Source organism: Molossus molossus, unplaced genomic scaffold (assembly GCF_014108415.1).
Source record: "Molossus molossus isolate mMolMol1 unplaced genomic scaffold, mMolMol1.p scaffold_m16_p_1, whole genome shotgun sequence".
NCBI lineage: Eukaryota > Metazoa > Chordata > Mammalia > Chiroptera > Molossidae > Molossus > Molossus molossus.
In genome coordinates this window covers 248,520,610-248,539,430 of record NW_023425344.1, presented here as the reverse complement: position 1 = coordinate 248,539,430, position 18,821 = coordinate 248,520,610, and the positions used below count along the sequence as shown (strand labels likewise).

General features: G+C 53.5%; 1 protein-coding gene across 6 annotated transcripts in view; it reads right to left on the bottom strand.

Annotated features, from left to right (window-relative positions):
* WDR25 (WD repeat domain 25) overlaps positions 1 to 18,821 on the bottom strand; it is a 136,778-nt gene that overhangs the window by 33,525 nt on the left and 84,432 nt on the right. For all 6 annotated transcript variants that reach the window (XM_036253940.1, XM_036253951.1, XM_036253961.1 and 3 more), the window contains exon 4: positions 11,640 to 11,770. In XM_036253940.1, coding sequence (XP_036109833.1) covers positions 11,640 to 11,770 — 131 coding nt within the window. The remainder of the gene's footprint in view (positions 1 to 11,639; positions 11,771 to 18,821) is intronic.

Sequence of the window (18,821 nt, the reverse complement as noted above, 5' to 3'; positions counted from 1 at the left end):
CCCGGCCCTGGTTGGGGTCATGTGGGAGGCAACCAATCAATGTGTCTCTCTCACATCAAAGTTTCTCTCTCTCTCCCTCCCTTCCACTCTCTCTAAAAATCAGTAGAAAAATATCCTTTGGTGAGGATTAACAACAAAAAGAAAACACTGACTGAGTCCCAGGCACTGTGACGGCTCCTGTGAGTCTGGGGAGCAGCCTGGACAGGACAGTCATGCCCCCAAGCCCCTTCACAGCTCACACCCAGTGGGGGTGACACTTGCCAGGCAGCTAAAACCAAGCCTGAGGAAGGGACAGGGACACTCCAGAGGAGACATCTGGCCAGGAAGAAATATGTTCAAGTCCCACCTGGGCACCTGCAGCCTCTCTCCTCACTGATTACAACTAAAACTCTGGACAAAACCAAAAGCAATTCCCCAAGAACTCTCCAAGGCGACCTCAGCTTACTGACAGGGGAGAGGTCAGAATTTGGAGGAGTGACCGGCAGAGGTGAGCTGCTATTTTATTTTCAATTTTGTTTTCTTTTTTTTCCTCTCTCTTATTTTCTCTAACAGCTTCGACCTGAGAGCAGGCTCCCCATGGAGCTCCGGTGGCAGCTTCATACTCCATAGAGCAAAAAGTGATAGTGCTGAACAGAGGAATAGACCGCTCCACTGTTAGAGGCGGGGACGACAACGCTCCTCTGCCGGGAATTGAAAGAACAGGTAGACAGAAAAGGAGCAAGATGTAGAGGCACGAACCCCACAGTGCCATCGAGAGCATGGCCAGCTGTCGCCTGGAGGGCGCTCCACCCAGCGACGGCAAAACACGTGCTCCAACCCAGAGCTTGTGGACAGTCACCTGAACCGGCCATGACCGGGCCACAAAACTAGCCCTGATAAACTTTAAAAGACTGCAATCATACGAAATATGTTTTCTTTTTTTTTCTTATCCTCACTCGAGGATATTTTTCCATTTTTTTATACAGATAGAGTGGGAGGGAGAGAGAGGAAGGGAGAGAGAGACAGAAACATCGACGTGAAGGGACACATCGAGTGGCCGCCACCCGCACGACCAACCAGGGCCGGGGACAAACTGCAACCGAAGTACATGCCCTTAGCAGGAACCGAACCCGGTCTCTCCGGACCGCAGGCCGACGCTCTAACCGCTGAGCAAAACCGGCCAGGGCACGAAGTATGTTTTCTGACCACAACAGAATTAAACTAGAAATGAGTAACAGAAAACTATCTAGGCAATCCTTAACATGTCTAGAAACTAAACAATACACTTCTGCATAACCCCTAGATCAAAGAAGAAATAAAAATAAATTGAGAAACTAGTTCAGGGTTGAATGAAAACTTAAACACAGCCTATTAAAGTGTGTGGAATGTGGGCTTGGAGGAAAATGTATCGAGTTAAAATGCTGACGTTAAAAAAGATTTCAAGCCGACGATCTAACTTGCTGCCTTAAGAAATTAGAAAAAGACAAGCAAATTAAACTCGAAGCAAAAGAAAATAAAAATCAGAGCAGAAATTAATGAAGTTGACAACAGAAAAACAATGGAGAAAATCAATGTTTCACTGACACGATCAAAAAGACAGATAAACCTCTCACCGCACTGGGAAAAAACAAAGACACACACATCAGCACGGTGAATAAAAGAGGAGAGACCCTGAGAACACAAAAGGGTAATAAAGGAATATGATGAACAAGTGTGCGTGTATAAATTTGATAACTTAGATGAAATGAACCAATTCTTGACAGGACGCCAACCACCAAAACTCACTCATGAAGAATCCACAGCCCGCGTGAACCCTCGGGAAGACCACTTCAAACCCACTTCAAAGCACAGAGCTACCACCCCCACCCGCAGGGACGGGATTAGCAAGAAGACGGAGAACACTGGAGCCCCCGGGCCCTGCTGGTGGGCAAGTAAGTAGTGCAGCTGGTGGTCCCTCTCAAGGCCGCCCATCGAGCTACCATATGGCCCAGCAATTTCACTCCTGGGCAGAGCCTGAGAGAAATGAAAACATGTCCACACGAAATCTCATACACGAATGTTCGTAGCAGCATGATTTATGGCAACCAAAAATGTAAGCACACATGTCAATCAGCTGGAGAATGGATAAACACAACGTAGTCTGTACATAAAATGGAAAATTCCTCAGGTATAGAAAGGAATGAAGCACTGATACATGCTACAACGTGGGTGGACCCTGAACACATGCTTTCTATAAAATGTCCAGAATAGGCAAATCTACAGAGACAGCAAGCAGATTAGTAGTTGCCCGGGGTGGGGGTGGAAGGAGGGGGTTGGGAGACTCTAAAGGGCACAGGTTTCTTTTTGAGGTGAGAAAATGATGTTTGATTGTGATGATGGTTGTATAACTCAATATACCAAAAACTAATGAACTGCACACTTTAAATGAGTGCATTGTATGCTATGTGCATTACATCTCAACAAAGCCATTGCCAAAACAAATTTTAATAAGTATTTAGAGTATTTTTTTTTCTTTACTGAATTTAAGAGAGGAAAGGAGGGAGAGAGAAATAGAAACATCAATGAGACAGGACATAAATTGGCCGCCTCCTGCATGCCCCCACTGGGGATCAGGCCCACAATCTGGGCATGTGTCCTGACCAGGAATTGAACCAGTGACCTCCTGGTGCATGGGTCGACACTCAACCACTGAATTACACTGGCCGGGCAAATATTTAAAGTATTTTAAGACAAAAAATAACTAGGGCATCAAACCATGATATTTTTTTTGTAAACTATTAGGTATAGCAAACTAAAATATGTTTTTAGGTAAAAATGTAAGTCAATTTCAATAAAAATATTAAATTCTTAAAAATCTCAAGGGGAGGTTTTGGTGTAACAGCTTATTTTCAAGTCAAAAGTATTATAAAGGACTCAGGTTAGCATTATGTAAATTTTGTATTTATATAAGCATCGCGGGTCCAGGGTCCTCTTTGCATGTCCTAATATGCGCTACTGCACTGTGAAGAGCAGAAGTTATCAAGTGGGTGTTAACAAAAGACTTGGGACACAGCCCTGGAGTGCCATGGGTCTCCCCTTGTCCGAGCTGAGCTCCCCGCAGGTCTTAATTTTCTTTTTTTCCTTTATTGATTTTAGAGAGGGAAAGAGAGAAGGAGAGAGAGATAGAAACATCAATGAGAAAGAACATCGACTGGCCGCCTCCCACTGGGGATTGGGCCCATGACCCAGGCATGTGTCCTGACGGAATACAGAGCCACACTGGCCAGACTCCCCAGCAGCTTTAAACGGGAGCTGCTTGCGGCCCCAGAAGGTGCTGCCAGGGGGTGCTGAAGAGAAAAGTTGGGCTGGGCAGCTGCTCTTAGGTTCTGGGTTCCAAGAACCACCTCCCCAGCTCTGCCCAAGATTGTGGACGACCCTGGAGATAGACACGAACTTGCCAGTCAGCCACCTGTGAGGGTAATAGATGCATCAGACACCGCAGAAAGGTGCGGGCTCAGTGGGACGCCCACAGCCCCCTGCAGACTGTGAGCTCCTGGTGGGTAAGCTGCCCAACTGGATTTGGTCACCCCGCGCCCTGGGCCAATGCCTAATGTCCGGGGCTGGCTCAGAAAATGCCTGTGACATTAATGACTGCAGTGTCCTCTTCCTGCGATCAGGAGAGGGAGAATTCAGAAGGCCTGGGTCCCATCCGACTCCCACGCTGCTGCAGGAGCACTGGACCTCTCAGAATCTGCTTCCTCGCCAAGGGGACAGAAAGGCTGCCCGCACGCAGGTGCGGGGGTTCTGATCTCAGGCCCCTGGATCCCGTTCACAGCTAGGTCCCTGACACCAGGCACCGAGCCGCACACACAGAGCTGACTGAACACCTGACCGCAGGGCTGCCCGAGCAGGCCTCCCCAAGAACACGACACAAGGGCATGGGAGTCCAGCCGCCGGGATCAAGATCTTACCTCCCACCAACCAGCATGTGCTAGCTGCTGAACCTTTCCAAACCTTGGGCGCCCTGTCAGTGGAATGGGGTGACAGTAGCACCCGGCATGACTGTGCAGCAAATGAGCTACACGTAGCGTGCTCAGAGCAGAGCCTGGCAGGGGGTAAGCGCCCAGTGCACACCACCTCCATCAGCACTGATGTTAGCAGGGCCTCGAGAGCACCCAGCCCTACTGTCATTTGACAGTCGGGCAGTGGGAGCCTGGGGATGCCGAGGAGCGCCCGAAGCCACACGGCTTTCTGCACCAGGCTCCCCGGCGCCCTCCCCCATCTCTCTGCCTCCGTTAGTCTCCTACTCTCATCTGCATAAAAAGTTTGGTTTGAGGCAAAACTTAGAACTGCAGAAAGTACAAAGAGTCCAAATAAAAAGGTTTTTTAATATAAAGCCAATGAAAGAGACAAATGGAAAGTAATCAAAACCTCATTAGGGCAAACAAGCAACCTGCCTACAATGCCACGAAAACGGATGGCTCCGAACGCCGCAGCGCAAAGGCACCGAGTCTTCCAGACAGCCAGCGCTCGGGAATGCAAGTTTCAGGGCTCCCACCCCCTCGGGGGCAGAAACCCTACAAAACACTGCCCCGGATTCTCACCGAGCCCCCAAACCTAGACCCCAGGGCTGTGGTTCGCTGAGAGGTGTCAAACAGAGTGAGTGGGGGCTCCTCTAATACCCCCAGGTGCTTCTGACACTGTGCAAAGGTCAGCTGCCGCCAGTGGCTTGGCCAGCGCTGGCAGGGCTGCTCAGGGAAGGGTGCCCGCGGCAGGGGTGCGAGGTGACACGTGAGCAGGCAGCAGCTCAGGCGCTGCTTCAGCTGGGTGAGTCCACTGCCTGGGCTTTCAGAATCGTCTTGATTAGGGCAGTTGGTCATTCACGCGAGAGCCAGCTCCTGCCCCACCCCTCGGGAGGCGCTAGAGATACAGCAGGAAGTGAGGCAGATCCCTGACCTCAGGGAGTTCACATTCTGCTGGGAAACCAACGTGAGGGGCTGTGACAAGGAGCCGAGATGAGGGCCAGCCAGCGGCCTCCCCCACTGTCTCCTGCGCGTTCGGACACACACCTACAGGGGTCAAAGAGGAGGTCAAGAAACTAACTCAAGATCCGGAAGTCAAGATGGAAAGGAAGAAGGGAGGGAAGGATGTTGAACAAGCATGAAATATGGATGAGTCGTGTCAAACCAGCATGGGATGAAAAGTGAGCTGGCCCGTCAGGGCCGAGGTTCTCCTGAGAATTCCTCCCAGAGCGACGGGGCTGCGTTCCAGAGGCCCACCGGGGCCCACGTGCACCTGCCACTCTTCCTGGGAGCAGTGGAGCTGTGTGCACAGGGAGGAGGAACTGGGGCAGAGGCCGAGCTCTCAGCCCGGAGCCACGTGCCCTAGATTTTCCAGAGCTGCTCCAGTTTCCAGGGCTCGGCCCTGCCCACCTGCAAAGTGTTTGCTGAGGCTGGGGTTCCACAGCTTAGTCTTGCAAAAAGGGTGGTTTTTGAGCTTCTGTCATTTTTCTGCACATTTGGTTCATGATACAAGGGGGACGTTTTCTGTTATTTCCTATCCTAACTTGGCTCAAACTCCACAGCCATCTTAGAGTGAACTTTGAAGTTGCTGCCTCGAGCATTTCCCACAGTGCTGGGGCCCTGGAGAGCTGGGCCCATGCCTTACACTTCTGTGTCCCTGAAGCTCCAGGCTGGCACAAAGCCTGGGACCTGTGCGGCTGGAAATGCATGAGGCTAGAAGCTTCGTCATCTAAAAACACTGGGAGCACGACAATCAGGCCTGGCCGTGAACTGCAGAACCAAGGCCGCTGGACCATGCCTCGCCTGCTGCAGGGTCTCCCAACTCCTCTGCCTCTGCCCACACTTCTGGAATGGCCAGCTGCAGCTGGATTGCAGCTAGCCCTAGATCCCAGGGGGCCCAGGGCAGGGAGTGCTCCTACAAGGCTTCATCTCTGGGGGGGGGGGGCATCTATCCCCCTCAATTCACACGAGATTACCCCCCGAGCACCTGCTCTGGTCCAGGCCCTGTGGGAGATGCTGGGCACAGACACAAATTGACTCAGCACCTACTGGGTGAAGGAGCTCATGGTCAAGTAAGATATTCAGGAGCAGCCACTAAGGCCAGCCAAGGACAAAGGTCGAGGGCACTCACGGAAGAGAAGCAGGGACCTCTACGTTCAGAGGCCCTCTTAACCCTGGATTTTAAGTGTGGTCCATGGACTGTCCACCACTGCATCTCCTGGAGCTTGTCAGATATGCAGGACTGGATGATTGTGTCCCCTTCAAATCCAGTTGAAACCCTAACCCCAGTGGGGATTAGTTTTAGATGAGGTCACAAGGGTGGAGGCCCTTGTAAGGGAATGAAGAGACCGAGCTCGCTCTCCCCGCCACGTGAGGACACAGCAAGAAGGTGGCCGTCCACAAGCCAGGAAGAGAGCCCTCACCTGACCATGCTGCCACCTTGATCTTGCACTTTTGGCCTCCAGAGCTGTGAGGAATGTTTGTTCTTAAGCCTCCCCGCCCCTCTCGAGTCTTCAGAATTCGGTTATAGTGGCCCGAGCTAAGATACCGTTCCTACTCAAGACCTGCTGAAACAGAATGTGTCCTAACAAGAGCCCCAGGGACGCTCCTGTACACAGGTGAGTCTGCAAAGCCCTGCTTTAGAGATGGCCTCACCCACCTCTCTACTATAGCATGGGGACGGCTGACCCAGGCTTTAGCCTAAGGGATTTGCCTAAAATCACCCAGCTGAGCAAGTGGTAGGGGGAGAAGGTGAGCCCAGTCCTCCTGTAGCACCAGAGCCTTGCAGGGGCTGCTGGAGAGAGGGACCCCACAGTGACATGGAGGTCAGGCCACAGACATTATGGGTTCCAGCCCACACCCATGTTCAAGGGAGAAAAGTCAGAAACTTGCATGTGGGCAGCACTGAGCCAGCTCTGGGTGAGCACGTCCTGCCGACCTGCTGGAGGGGGAGCCCAGGCTCTTGGCAGTAATGAGGGATGGGACGAGGCGGAGCGAGACGGCCAAGAAGGGGAGACAGGGGAGCCAAGCAGCCCATCTGCTGTAATGAACCGGGCTGGACCAGAGGAGTCCAGAATGCCAACACCCATCATTTGGCTCAGCTTAAGGAATCATAAAATTGTAGGACTGGAAAGTAGCTTAAAGGTTATGTGTTCCAGCTACTCCTCATACTCAGTTCTCTGAGACCTCACCCTGCAGTCATGCTCCAGAGGTGGGCGCACCCTCCCAGGACACCTCCACTCTGGCCAAAACCCTACCCCTTACCTTCAAAGTGTTGGCTCGCTTTGACACAGCAGTTGAGTTCTGGGACCCAAGCTCAAGGAAATAAACCCCCAATATGGAAAACACCATAAACACAAATGCGTGTCTTACAGAGGAATGTGTGATAACGTAGACTGGATGGTTGCCTGGAGGTTATAATGAGAGAACCGCCTCAGACACCGTGACTGGAGAACAGGTCTCTGGACCAGACATCTCTGAGCACATGGCTTCTACAAGGGTGCTCATAACAGGGGGAGGTACGGGGGCACCCACCTTGTCATCCAGATCAGGGCAATGAGTCCCAACAATCAACAGGGTGACAGGTGTCATAGCAGGGGTCAGCCAGGTCATAAGTATTTCTGGCTTTGCAGACCATGTGGTCTGTGTTGCAACTACTCAATTCCACCACTGTAGTGTAAAAGCAGCCATGGGCAATAGATACATAAATGAATGAGTGGGACTGTGTTCCAATAAAACTTTATTTATAACAACAGGCAGTAGGCTAGATTTAGCCCCAGGCTGCTGTTTACTGACCCCTGACCTCTACCCTCACATCTATTACTTTTAAATGGCAAAAAAGAAGAAAAGGGTATCCTAAACGTCCAACCTAGGGAAACTGTTCAATCAGCTAAACCACTTGGAACTGACTCATGCGATGCATATTCATCGGGGGCCTGGCTGAGTCAGACACTGCTCTGAGTGCCCAGGACACGGCCAGGAGCCAGTCAGCCAAGCAAGCTGCTTCAAAGCGATGTCTCGAAAATTCTACAGGAATTTGCAATAACAAGGAAAACCCTTACAATGCTCTGAGAAAAGCAAAATTACATATTAAAAATAAGACCAAACAATGTTTTTTCAAAAACCCACACACGGGGAAAAAACAAGGAAAGGAAAAGATCAAACGTTACTAAAAAGTTTACCTTTGGCTGGCTCCATCACCCCTTCCCTCATTTCCATCTTTTTTTTTTTTTCATATAATCGCATAGTATTTTTTAAAACAAAACGGGTCTTTTTGTTGTATTTAAAAGGGGAAAGCAGGTCTTGATTTTAAGCTGAGGTCTGTGTCCCGCCTGCTTCTACCTGTGACAGTTTTGCAGCGTCCCCAGCAGGAGCAGAGGAGCCCGGTGGCCCTCCTATGCTCGCCAGGGAGGGCCGAGGCGTTCAGCACCGGGGACAGCGCCCAGCGGCCCCGCAGGGAGCCGCCCACCTGGGCAGGGAGCCTGCGCGTCTTCCGGGTTCTCCTGCCTAGTCCTCCTGCCGGGTCCACAGGAGGTGCTCACAGCCTCTGTCAGAAGAAACAACTGAAGCAGGAAAGAGCTGTCTCTAAGCCTGGCTGCTGCCCATGGACTGGCTCTGTGACCTGGCAGTGGGGAGAGGCAGGCAGATTGCTGGTGGGGGGTGAAGCCAGCACTGCACGGAGCCCTCTCCCCACACTGCTGGCTTAGGAGGCTTGAAGCCTGGACAACTCACAGTGACTCTGCTGGGGACTGCTTCTCCCCCACATTTCCAGGGTGCATCAGGTGGCACCGGCCCTGGAGAAAATCCAGTACTCTTAACAAACTCTTTGATCAGATGGCATCCTTATTGAGTAATTTCTGACCTGTTCGGTCTTTAAGGCTAAAAGCGGGAAGGGCACCTTTAAGGAACCCGGCCCTCAGCAGGGGCTGGGGGACCAGAGGGTCACATGACTGGAGATTCTGACTCACACAGCACGTTCCCGTGTTTTCTTTCAGTTATGTATTTATATCCCAAATATAAGCATTGTAGTGTTTTTCTAACATTCCTCTGTGTCCATTCTTTATGGGTAACCTTTCTCTCTTTTCCAAATATTTTTGTAAAAAAAGTTTCTTTGTGAAAAAAATAAAGTGTGATTTTGTTTTATTTTTTAGAAAATCTTTTCCATCAACCTTATTTCATCCCGTGTGGGAGTCTGTGGAAGAACAGCCGGAGACCATAGCGGCTGTCCCCACCACTCGGTGGCCTGGCGGCGAGGGCTGCAGACCAGTCTCAGTGGCGGGCTGGGCGCACCAGTCTTTAGGGGAATGGCTCAGGGGCACAGTGGGCCTGCACGAGCTCGTGTTCCGCAGGAGCGCGTCTGTCTGTGCTCTAGCTCTCCCGCTTGCTTGTAGAGTGCCCTGAGCAACATGTCTGCGGATGAGGGTTCCATCCCCGGAGAGAGACCGCAGAGAGAGACCGAGTGTTTTCAGGTTCTCCTTGGAGCACTGGCAGCCCCTGCCAGCTGGGAAGCGCTTCCTGCGGAGGCTGGTCTGAGGCACCAGCTGATCTTTCAGACCTGACCTTGGAAGTGCTGTCTCCCCTCCCTCCGCCAGCCACGCTGGGCCGACCTCTGCTCCTCGCAGGCCTGCTTGGGGGCTGCACCTGTTGGTACAGACCCAGCAGGCTGGAGCCCTTCAGGCTGGGAATCTGACTCCCGAAAGGAGGACACTCTCTGACATTCTGCACCTTCTTCTTTCAAAGTCAAGCTCAATGTGAGTGGCTATGTGCCTTCTTCAGACCGGAGCAGTGCTTCGCACATCTTGAAAATACGCCTTCCTGACCTCACTGAGCCCCCAGAGACAGTCAGGCTGTGGCTTTTCCTCACTACCCCTCCATGAACCCCTCCTCAGCCCTAATCCCGGCACCCCCTCCTCACAAGCGTGCCATGGCTACCCTCTACTAATCCAAACCAAGACTCAGGGCACTGACAGACCCTCTGCCTGCGCCTGTCCCACTGCCGGGAGCCATGCCCAGCCAAGGTGGGCCGGCACTGGTCCCTGCCCACATTTCCTACTATGGCCTCCTGTATTGTGTACTCGGCATGACTGCCTTCCCCTCCCTCATTCACTCATTCAGTCAACCAAGATTTGCTGAGTGCCTGCTACATGCCAGGCACTGTTCTAGAAGCTAGAAGTCAGCAACAAACCAAACAGACAAACATCCCTGCCCTGGAGGATCTTATGTTCACGTGGAGGGAGACAGGCAAATAAATGAACACGTCAAATCCACAGGATGCCAAGTAGTAAGTGCTATGGGAAGAAGTGACTTGGCAAAGGAGACTACTGCATGCCAAGGGGCGGCTGGCACAGGGTTCAGGATGGCCTCCCTGGAGAGCTGGCACCTGAGCAGAACCCGGAAGCAGGGGGCACGAGCCTCTAGTGGAGTACTGGGAGAGCAGCATTCCAGGAAGCAGCAGCGGCCAGGGCCCGGAAGCAGGCATGTGTTGGTGTGTTCTAGGAGAGTCAAGGAAGCCAGTGGGGGTGAGAAAGATGTGCAGGCCTCATGGGCCACTGCAGGGACACAGGTTTTCACTGTGAGGGAGACCGGAGCCGAAGGGCCCTGACCAGACGAGGGACAAGTACACTGAAACAGACCACTCTCACCTCCAGGCGTTGAGAACAAACTGTAAGGGGCCAAGGGGGAAGAAACACCAGAGAGAAGACCACTGCAATTATACCTGGGAGGCAATAGCAGTTGAAACCAGATTTACGACTGGACTTCCTGGTGGGTTGGGTTTGGGGGCGACAGAAAGAGTAGAGACGGGAGTACTGATGAGAGTACTGATGTTTCTGGCTGGACCGACCAGAAGGGGTGAAGTTGCCGTATGTTAATGTGGTGAAGGCAACAGGAGCAGCAGGCTGTGTGAAGGGCAGGCATGGAGCTCACTCCCCTGTGGGACAGATGGTGACCAGCCTTGAAGCACCGAAAGGAACACGGTCTCCTCCAAGAAGCCTTCCTCACACCAAGCCAAAAGCACTCACCCCTGCATGCTGGTCACTCCCACCTCCCTCGCTGGCTCACTTGCTCACACACACACACACACACACACACCAAGCCAAAAGCACTCACCCCTGCATGCTGGTCACTCCCACCTCCCTCGCTGGCTCGCTTGCTCTCACACACACACACACACACACACACACACACACACCAAGCCAAAAGCACTCACCCCTGCATGCTGGTCACTCCCACCTCCCTCGCTGGCTCACTTGCTCACACACACACACACCAAGCCAAAAGCACTCACCCCTGCATGCTGGTCACTCCCACCTCCCTCCCTGGCTTGCTTGCTCACACACAGACACACACACACACACACACACACACAATTCCCCTGAGTAACCCACAGCGATTCACTCACGTCACCAGGAAGCATCAGCACACTGAGTGCTCAATACTGTTGGCACTATGCGTTGCAGAATCGCGCCTACAGTGTTTTAATTGTCTAACAACTCAACATTGTTTTTCGAAACATCTAAAAATTATGCTTAACACTGATTAAAGTTTAAGTGGCAATCATTCCATCTGAGCGTCCCAGATGGGGCTGCTGACCTGCCCCCAATCGTTGGCGTTGCCAAGGCGAGCTCTCCAAGGAGCACCAAGCGAGGGAGTCGGGCCTACCTTGCTGGACCTCACATCCCAGGCTTTGATTTCCGAGCCGAAGCCTCCACACACAAAAAGGCTGTGGTCTTTCGGATGAAATTTCAAGGTAGTGACTCTGAAGTTACTTTGACCACTAAATATCTGTGTTCCTACAACACAAAAAGAGAAGAAAGAAAATACTCAGATCATAAAATAAATATCTTTTTTTTTTTAATCCTCACCCGAGGACATTTAAATATCTTTAATAAGACAAAGATGCCACCTGGGACCCAGGTGGCCAGTGGAGACTTTCTGGAAACACAACACCGGCCTCAGCAACCCTGGCCTCACTCTCTGCCGCCTCCACCTGGTCAGCTGAACCCCCTCACAGGGCTAAGGAGCTGCTGGGTGGGAGAATGCGGCTGTCTATGTGCTCTGTGAACACTAACACATACCAGCTCCTATGAAGCACTGTGATCCACGGCACAACTGAAAAAACAGCACTCCCAGGCAGATCCCAGGCAGCTCCCAGCACTCCCAGCACTCCCAGCACTCCTAGCACTCCCAGGCAGATCCCAGGCAGCTCCCAGCACTCCCAGCACTCCCAGCACTCCCAGGCAGATCCCAGCACTCCCAGCACTCCCAGCACTCCCAGGCAGCTCCCAGGCAGCTCCCAGCACTCCCAGCACTCCCAGCACTCCCAGGCAGCTCCCAGCAGCTCCCAGCACTCCCAGCACTCCCAGGCAGATCCCCAGCACTCCCAGCACTCCTAGCACTCCCAGGCAGATCCCAGGCAGCTTCCCAGCACTCCCAGCACTCCCAGCACTCCCAGGCAGATCCCAGCACTCCCAGCACTCCCAGCACTCCCAGGCAGATCCCAGCACTCCCAGCACTCCCAGCACTCCCAGCACTCCCAGCACTCCCAGGCAGCTCCCAGCACTCCCAGGCAGATCCCAGGCAGCTCCCAGCACTCCCAGCACTCCCAGCACTCCCAGCACTCCCAGGCAGATCCCAGGCAGCTCCCAGCACTCCCAGCACTCCCAGGCAGCTCCCAGCACTCCCAGGCAGATCCCAGGCAGATCCCAGCACTCCCAGCACTCCCAGCACTCCCAGCACTCCCAGGCAGATCCCAGGCAGCTCCCAGCACTCCCAGCACTCCCAGCACTCCCAGCACTCCCAGCACTCCCAGCACTCCCAGGCAGCTCCCAGCACTCCCAGCACTCCCAGCACTCCCAGGCAGCTCCCAGCACTCCCAGCACTCCCAGGCAGCTCCCAGCACTCCCAGCACTCCCAGGCAGCTCCCAGCACTCCCAGCACTCCCAGCACTCCCAGCACTCCCAGCACTCCCAGCACTCCCAGGCAGCTCCCAGCACTCCCAGCACTCCCAGCACTCCCAGCACTCCCAGCACTCCCAGCACTCCCAGGCAGATCCCAGCACTCCCAGCACTCCCAGGCACTCCCAGCACTCCCAGCACTCCCAGCACTCCCAGGCACTCCCAGGCAGATCCCAGCACTCCCAGCACTCCCAGCACTCCCAGCACTCCCAGGCAGCTCCCAGCACTCCCAGGCAGCTCCCAGCACTCCCAGCACTCCCAGGCAGCTCCCAGCACTCCCAGCACTCCCAGCACTCCCAGCACTCCCAGCACTCCCAGCACTCCCAGGCACTCCCAACACTCCCAGCACTCCCAGCACTCCCAGGCAGATCCCAGCACTCCCAGCACTCCCAGCACTCCCAGGCAACCCCCAGGCAGCTCCCAGGCAGTCCCCAGGCTGTAAGGCCCACAGGGCGGAGTCTGTACCTGGGAGTCTGCAGGTCTGATGAAAAGCAGGGGACTCCTGATTCTTTTTAGGATCAGCCATCTTACACTCACACCCTCAGAATTACCCACGAATGGTTTCGTAGAGTTTGGCACAGAGCCTGGCAGTGGGGTTGGCGTGATAGTCTGGCCAATGCACGAGAGTGTTACATCACACTTGCCCAAGCCCACGGTGCACAGGTAGGGTGGGCCATTGGGGTCTCACTGTTCTGCAGAACTCAAGTCCATCTTCCTCCTTACACATCCATCATGAGACTGTTGTCAAGCACTTACGTGCCTTGTGCAGATGTCTGTGTGCCCATGTGGACATACGGGTGGAAAATGTCTGGTCTGTGAGACTCGGGGCCCTGAGCTGGTATGCTGGGCTCCAAGCCAGCGCTCCTTCGTCTAGCAGGGGTGGGGAATGTCCCGCCTGCAGGCCGTATAAGGCCCACAAAGTCAATACCAGTTAGCATCACACACCTCACGAAATTAGCCTGACCAAATAGAGCAGGCTAATTTTTAGGTGGATAATTTTGTACGGCCCTTGAATACTGTTGTAAATATCCAAGTGGCCCTTGGCCAGAAGAACGGTTCCCCACCCTGGAGGCAGCGGCACCTCTCAGCAGAGCCCTGGCTCTCGTTCTCACGTGTCCAATTCAACCCCACGTGCATCGAGATCCCAGGCTGGCTGCAGGAGCCGCTCTTGCAGCTGAGAGTCTGAGGGCTGCCTGTGTGCCTGTCCCCAGGGCCCAGCACGTCCCTCTCACACACCAAGCGTGGCACCTGCTGCATACCACGCCCACCAGGACCGTGAAGGCAGCTTCCTGCAGAGATGCCAACAAGGTCTCCCCCAGCCCACGAGGGCCCCCTTGGCTGCTGCTGGCCCACGGAAAGTCCCACAGTAGGCTGAGGCAGCGGACAGTTGGGGACACAAGAAGCTGGGGGCCAAGGACACCCGCTCTCCTGCATCACTTCCTCCTACAGGAACCCAAGAAGCGCATCTGCTTGTCCAGTTGAGAAAGCACTTCCTGGAGGCTGCCCTGCTTCACGCTCAGGACCCACACACCTGGTGAAGTGTTCTACCAAGTCACCGGGGAAGGACACCAGAGCCACTGGCTGGTACTCTTGGGAGTTACAGCAGAGACTTTATAAAGCCCACTGGCCGCCTGGCTGGAGTGGCTCAGTGGTTGAACATAGGCCCACACACCAAGAAGTCACCTGTTTGATTCCTGGTCAGGACACATGCCCAGGCTGTGGGCCTGATCCCCAGTGGGGGGCATGCAGGAGGCGGCCAACTGATGTTCTCTCTCATTGATGTTTCTATCTCTCTCTCCCTCTCTCTCTCTAAAAATCAATAAAGAAAAGTTATATATATATTTTTAAAAGCCCACTGGTCTGGGTGCGTGGTCCCTGGACTTGTCTGACAGCGCACCCCCTCAATGAGAACCCAGAAGCTCACATAACCAACACGTGTACATCTGTTCATTCTTTACACAATGTGCTATGTACCAGTACACTGTGACCATTACAAAAAATACCAAGGTTGAACACTTTAAAGGATGAAGACGAGGAGAAAATAACCACTATTTTAAAACATATCAACGTGTCCTCTACCAAGAGTATCAACAACCTTCTGTGAAATCATTAGTAAGTCCTAATATTTTAGTGAGAGCAACAGGACTGACTGTGACTCCAATTTTTTCACTTATAGGGGACTTTTTTGTGACTCAGTGATTTTAAAGTAGCCTGGTTACAGCCTCAGTTTATTCACCAAAGTGTGTCTGAGCCACAAAGACCCTCCCAAAGACACATGGACCCCCATGGAAGAAGCTCGCCTTTGGCAGCAAAGGAGGCCTCCCCACGCCCGCCCCACACGCTGTGAGCACCGTGAACTCAAGCTCAGAAAGCCATCTCCCACATTTCCCTGCCAGGGTACACTGGTTTGGTTTTGTTTTTTAATCCTCACCTGAGGACATTTTTGCATTCATCTTAAGACAGAGAGGGAGGGAGGGAGGGAGGAAGGGAGGAAGAGAGACAGAGAAACATCAGTGTGAGAGAGACACATCAACTGGTGGGGGACAAACTACAACTGAGCTACGTGCCCTTAGTGGGAACCGAACCCGGGACTCTGGTCCGCGGGCCAACGCTCTAACCGCTGAGCCAAACCGGCCAGGGCTAGGCTGGTATTTTTAACAACCCCATTCAAAACCCACTGAAATGCTCACTGAAAGTAGTTTAAAGCTGATTAGACAAACTCTGTTCCCAAGTTGAGGGCGCAGATATTAATTTTTAACAGGTGGCACCTTTACACTGTGTTTGTCAACGAAAATTACAGAATGAGGGAAACCATTAAAAACATCTGTTTTCGTAACATTCTTTCCATAGAAACAATTTTTTGGAAAGCACTTTCTCCCGTTCTTCGCCAAGCCTCACCTGTACCTTAACAAATGACCACGTGTGTTGACTTTTTCCTAGTATCTTCCAGGGGCCTGCCGTCGGCCACCACTCGTCATCAGAGAAAATTCGGGGAGCATTGGACCTTGTACAAATGAGGACGCACCCCTCTTCAAGCTCTACGCGCCCCTTCACTATTCTGTGACAAGGCGCAGCACACAGAGATGGCGTCACAGTGCTGTCAAGGGCTGGCCATGCCGCGGCGACACCACAGCGCTGATGGGGGCCGCAAACGGCAGCCTGGCTGTCCGACCCGAGGGAGCGGTCAAGGCAGACACAGCCGTCAGCCCGGCGGGGCGCGGAAAGGCCCTTGGAAACTGGAATGAGAACGGCGCTCTGTGGCCAGGTGGACAATGCCTGAGCCCGTTTCTGAACTACAAGTCGGACCGATGTGGACAAAGGCTGGGAAGAGAGTCCCCAATGTCCAGGGACTGACGTTGTTGTGATACCCCTTCTAAAACAGAGCTCTTCTGGACCGGCGCCAGGGGGAGGAGTGGGCTTGGGGTGGGCTGGGGGCTGCGTGCCATCTTCGGTCCCAGAGCAGCACCCCTCCCTGGGAATGCACCTCGCTGGGAACCTGGTATCCCCGAGCTTCGCCTTCGCCTCCTTTCCTGGAGCTCATCAGAATTCCGGAGTAGTCAGGAAGCAACCCTGAGTTCTCACTTAGCAAGTCCCATTCCCAGGGAGGAGGGAGCGGACGGGCGCTCCCCTTCGGTCTCCACTCACCCGTCTGGGCCTGGGGGCAGCACCACAGAGAGTCCAGGATGGGCCTCGCACCTGCAGCACAGGCCGCAGGACGCTGGCTCCAGCCAAGTGGCTGGGGAACCCCACTGGGAGCCTAGGGCAGGACCCACGGCACGCTCCCTGGACGGACCAGGGGCTCACAGAGGCCACGGTAGCCCCCCACCCCCCGGAAGGCCCCGGTGCGCCAAGTCTCCTAACGGAGACGACTGTGCCTACTGCCGACAACGTGCTCGTTTGGAATTCGCTGCCAGTCCTTACATCCAAAAGGAAAAACAGGCCCTATCTGCCTGGAAAAGAATTCACCCCTCCTTCTTGGACCACAGCACATAACATATGCTTATTTCAGAAACGGCAGTGAACTCGCTGCTTCTTCAAAAAGTGCAGCGACACCGTCTTGTCAACAGTGGGGAGAGACGCGAGGGGAAGGGAAAGCTGAGTTGCTAAAAGATGATAGTTGAACTATTTGTGGTTTAAAAAAAAAAGTACTTCTGAATATGTTATTCCTCAACCCGAGGAGATTGGGAGAGAATCTGTGTCTTTTAAGTACTAAAATTTTCCAGTTAGGAGACAAGCTGGAGTTTATACCTTTCCCCCACTTCCACTTATCACAGCTAGGCCTGTACTGTATTCCTTTGTTAAAGGACCCAACACTGGAAGGTTTTTACATTTTTACATGCACTTCCACACACCTCATGGGAAAGGCGAAGGGGGTCCTGCTCGGTCGGGAGGCCTCGGGCAAGACAAGGCTCAGACGCCAGGCTCCCCGCGCCCTCCTCGGCAGTTCTCCGCGCAGGAGGTGGTCAGGGAGGAGCTGGACGCCCCATGGACCCGGGTCCCACCCCAGCTCTGTCACTTCCAGCGGAGAGGCCTCTGCGCACCCGCAGTGCTGGCCGGGCCGCCGCAGCAGGCACACACAGCACTCCACGAGGGAGGCCAGGCAGACGGCAGAGGGGAGCTGTTGTCCTCTGAACAAATCAAACCCAAAGTGACTGCACTCATCCTTGGTTACACTAAAAGCCGAGGCCAAGGGAGTCAGGTTCCGAACAGCAGAAACCTTGAGAGGTGAGTGAGTTGGATTTTGTCATGAGGCAATGAGAATACAATGCTGTGGGCTGGCCTTTCCGTTCTGCTCAAGAGATGTGGACAAAGGCTGGGAAGCATTTATCAGAAACTATCGCGAACATCGGCCACGCTGCAAGCGAAGGTCCTTTCTTGTCGGATTCGTTCCTTCTCTGCGTCTTTTCACACACCGCATGGCTTGTGCGCACATCCACTCCAGCAGTGCTACGCTAGCACCGTGGTTAGCTGTTACGTGACCTTTCACCTTGAGACTGTCCGCTTGTTTACATGTTTGTTATAGGAAATCATGTTGTTCACTCTATGCCGCTTTTAAGAAATTGAGTTTTTAAATATTTAATCCATTAACACTGACATTATTGATCTCGTTATAATGAAATCAACTAGTATAAGAACTATTTGGATCGTCTTGGAGTAAAAAAAAAAAAATCACTTCCTTTCCTCCTTCAGTCAATAACGACACAAATAAACTATAAATTGTCAGCAAAAACATGTTTAAAACAGAATGCAGAATCTCGACATTGTTCTCTTGGCACTATGATTACTGCCAATGTTCCCGTCACCAGCGCTACCATGAGAAGGCATTCGGTAACCCTGGCCAGGTCACTGCTCGGAGCTGTCACTCTTCCTTTCTCAGATGGAAACAACGAGGTTCCCAGAGGTGACTACCCCCGCGTGGCCGGGGCAACACCGCATGTCCTCTCAGCCTACCCTGGGGGACCCTGTCAATATACGGGGCTCGAGGTCCGTGCGGGTGAGGCTTCACCTCTTCCTCCCAGCCCGGTTCAGATGAAATCCAACGATGGTCCCGACGAAAGATAAGGGCAGACCATGCCCTCCCCTCAAGGAGATGGCACCTGTTACCTCGGGGCCTGCTTGGGGCTTACACGTGTCCCGCCACAACCTATGTGGCAGGTGTAATCACCCCATTGCACAGCTGGGGAAACGAAAGCTCAGCGAGGTGCAGTCTCGTCCAGGGCCACACGAGCCAGCCGTGCTGGGATGTAGGCTGGACCCGTGCACCAGAGCTCAGCTCTCGCCCCCCTGCCGCCCCCACCCGCGAGCAGTCCGTGCCCCTTCCTTCTCCTGAGCTCTTTGTGCACATCCAGAGATCAAGAGCACGTTAGGAAGACGGTGACAGGGAAAG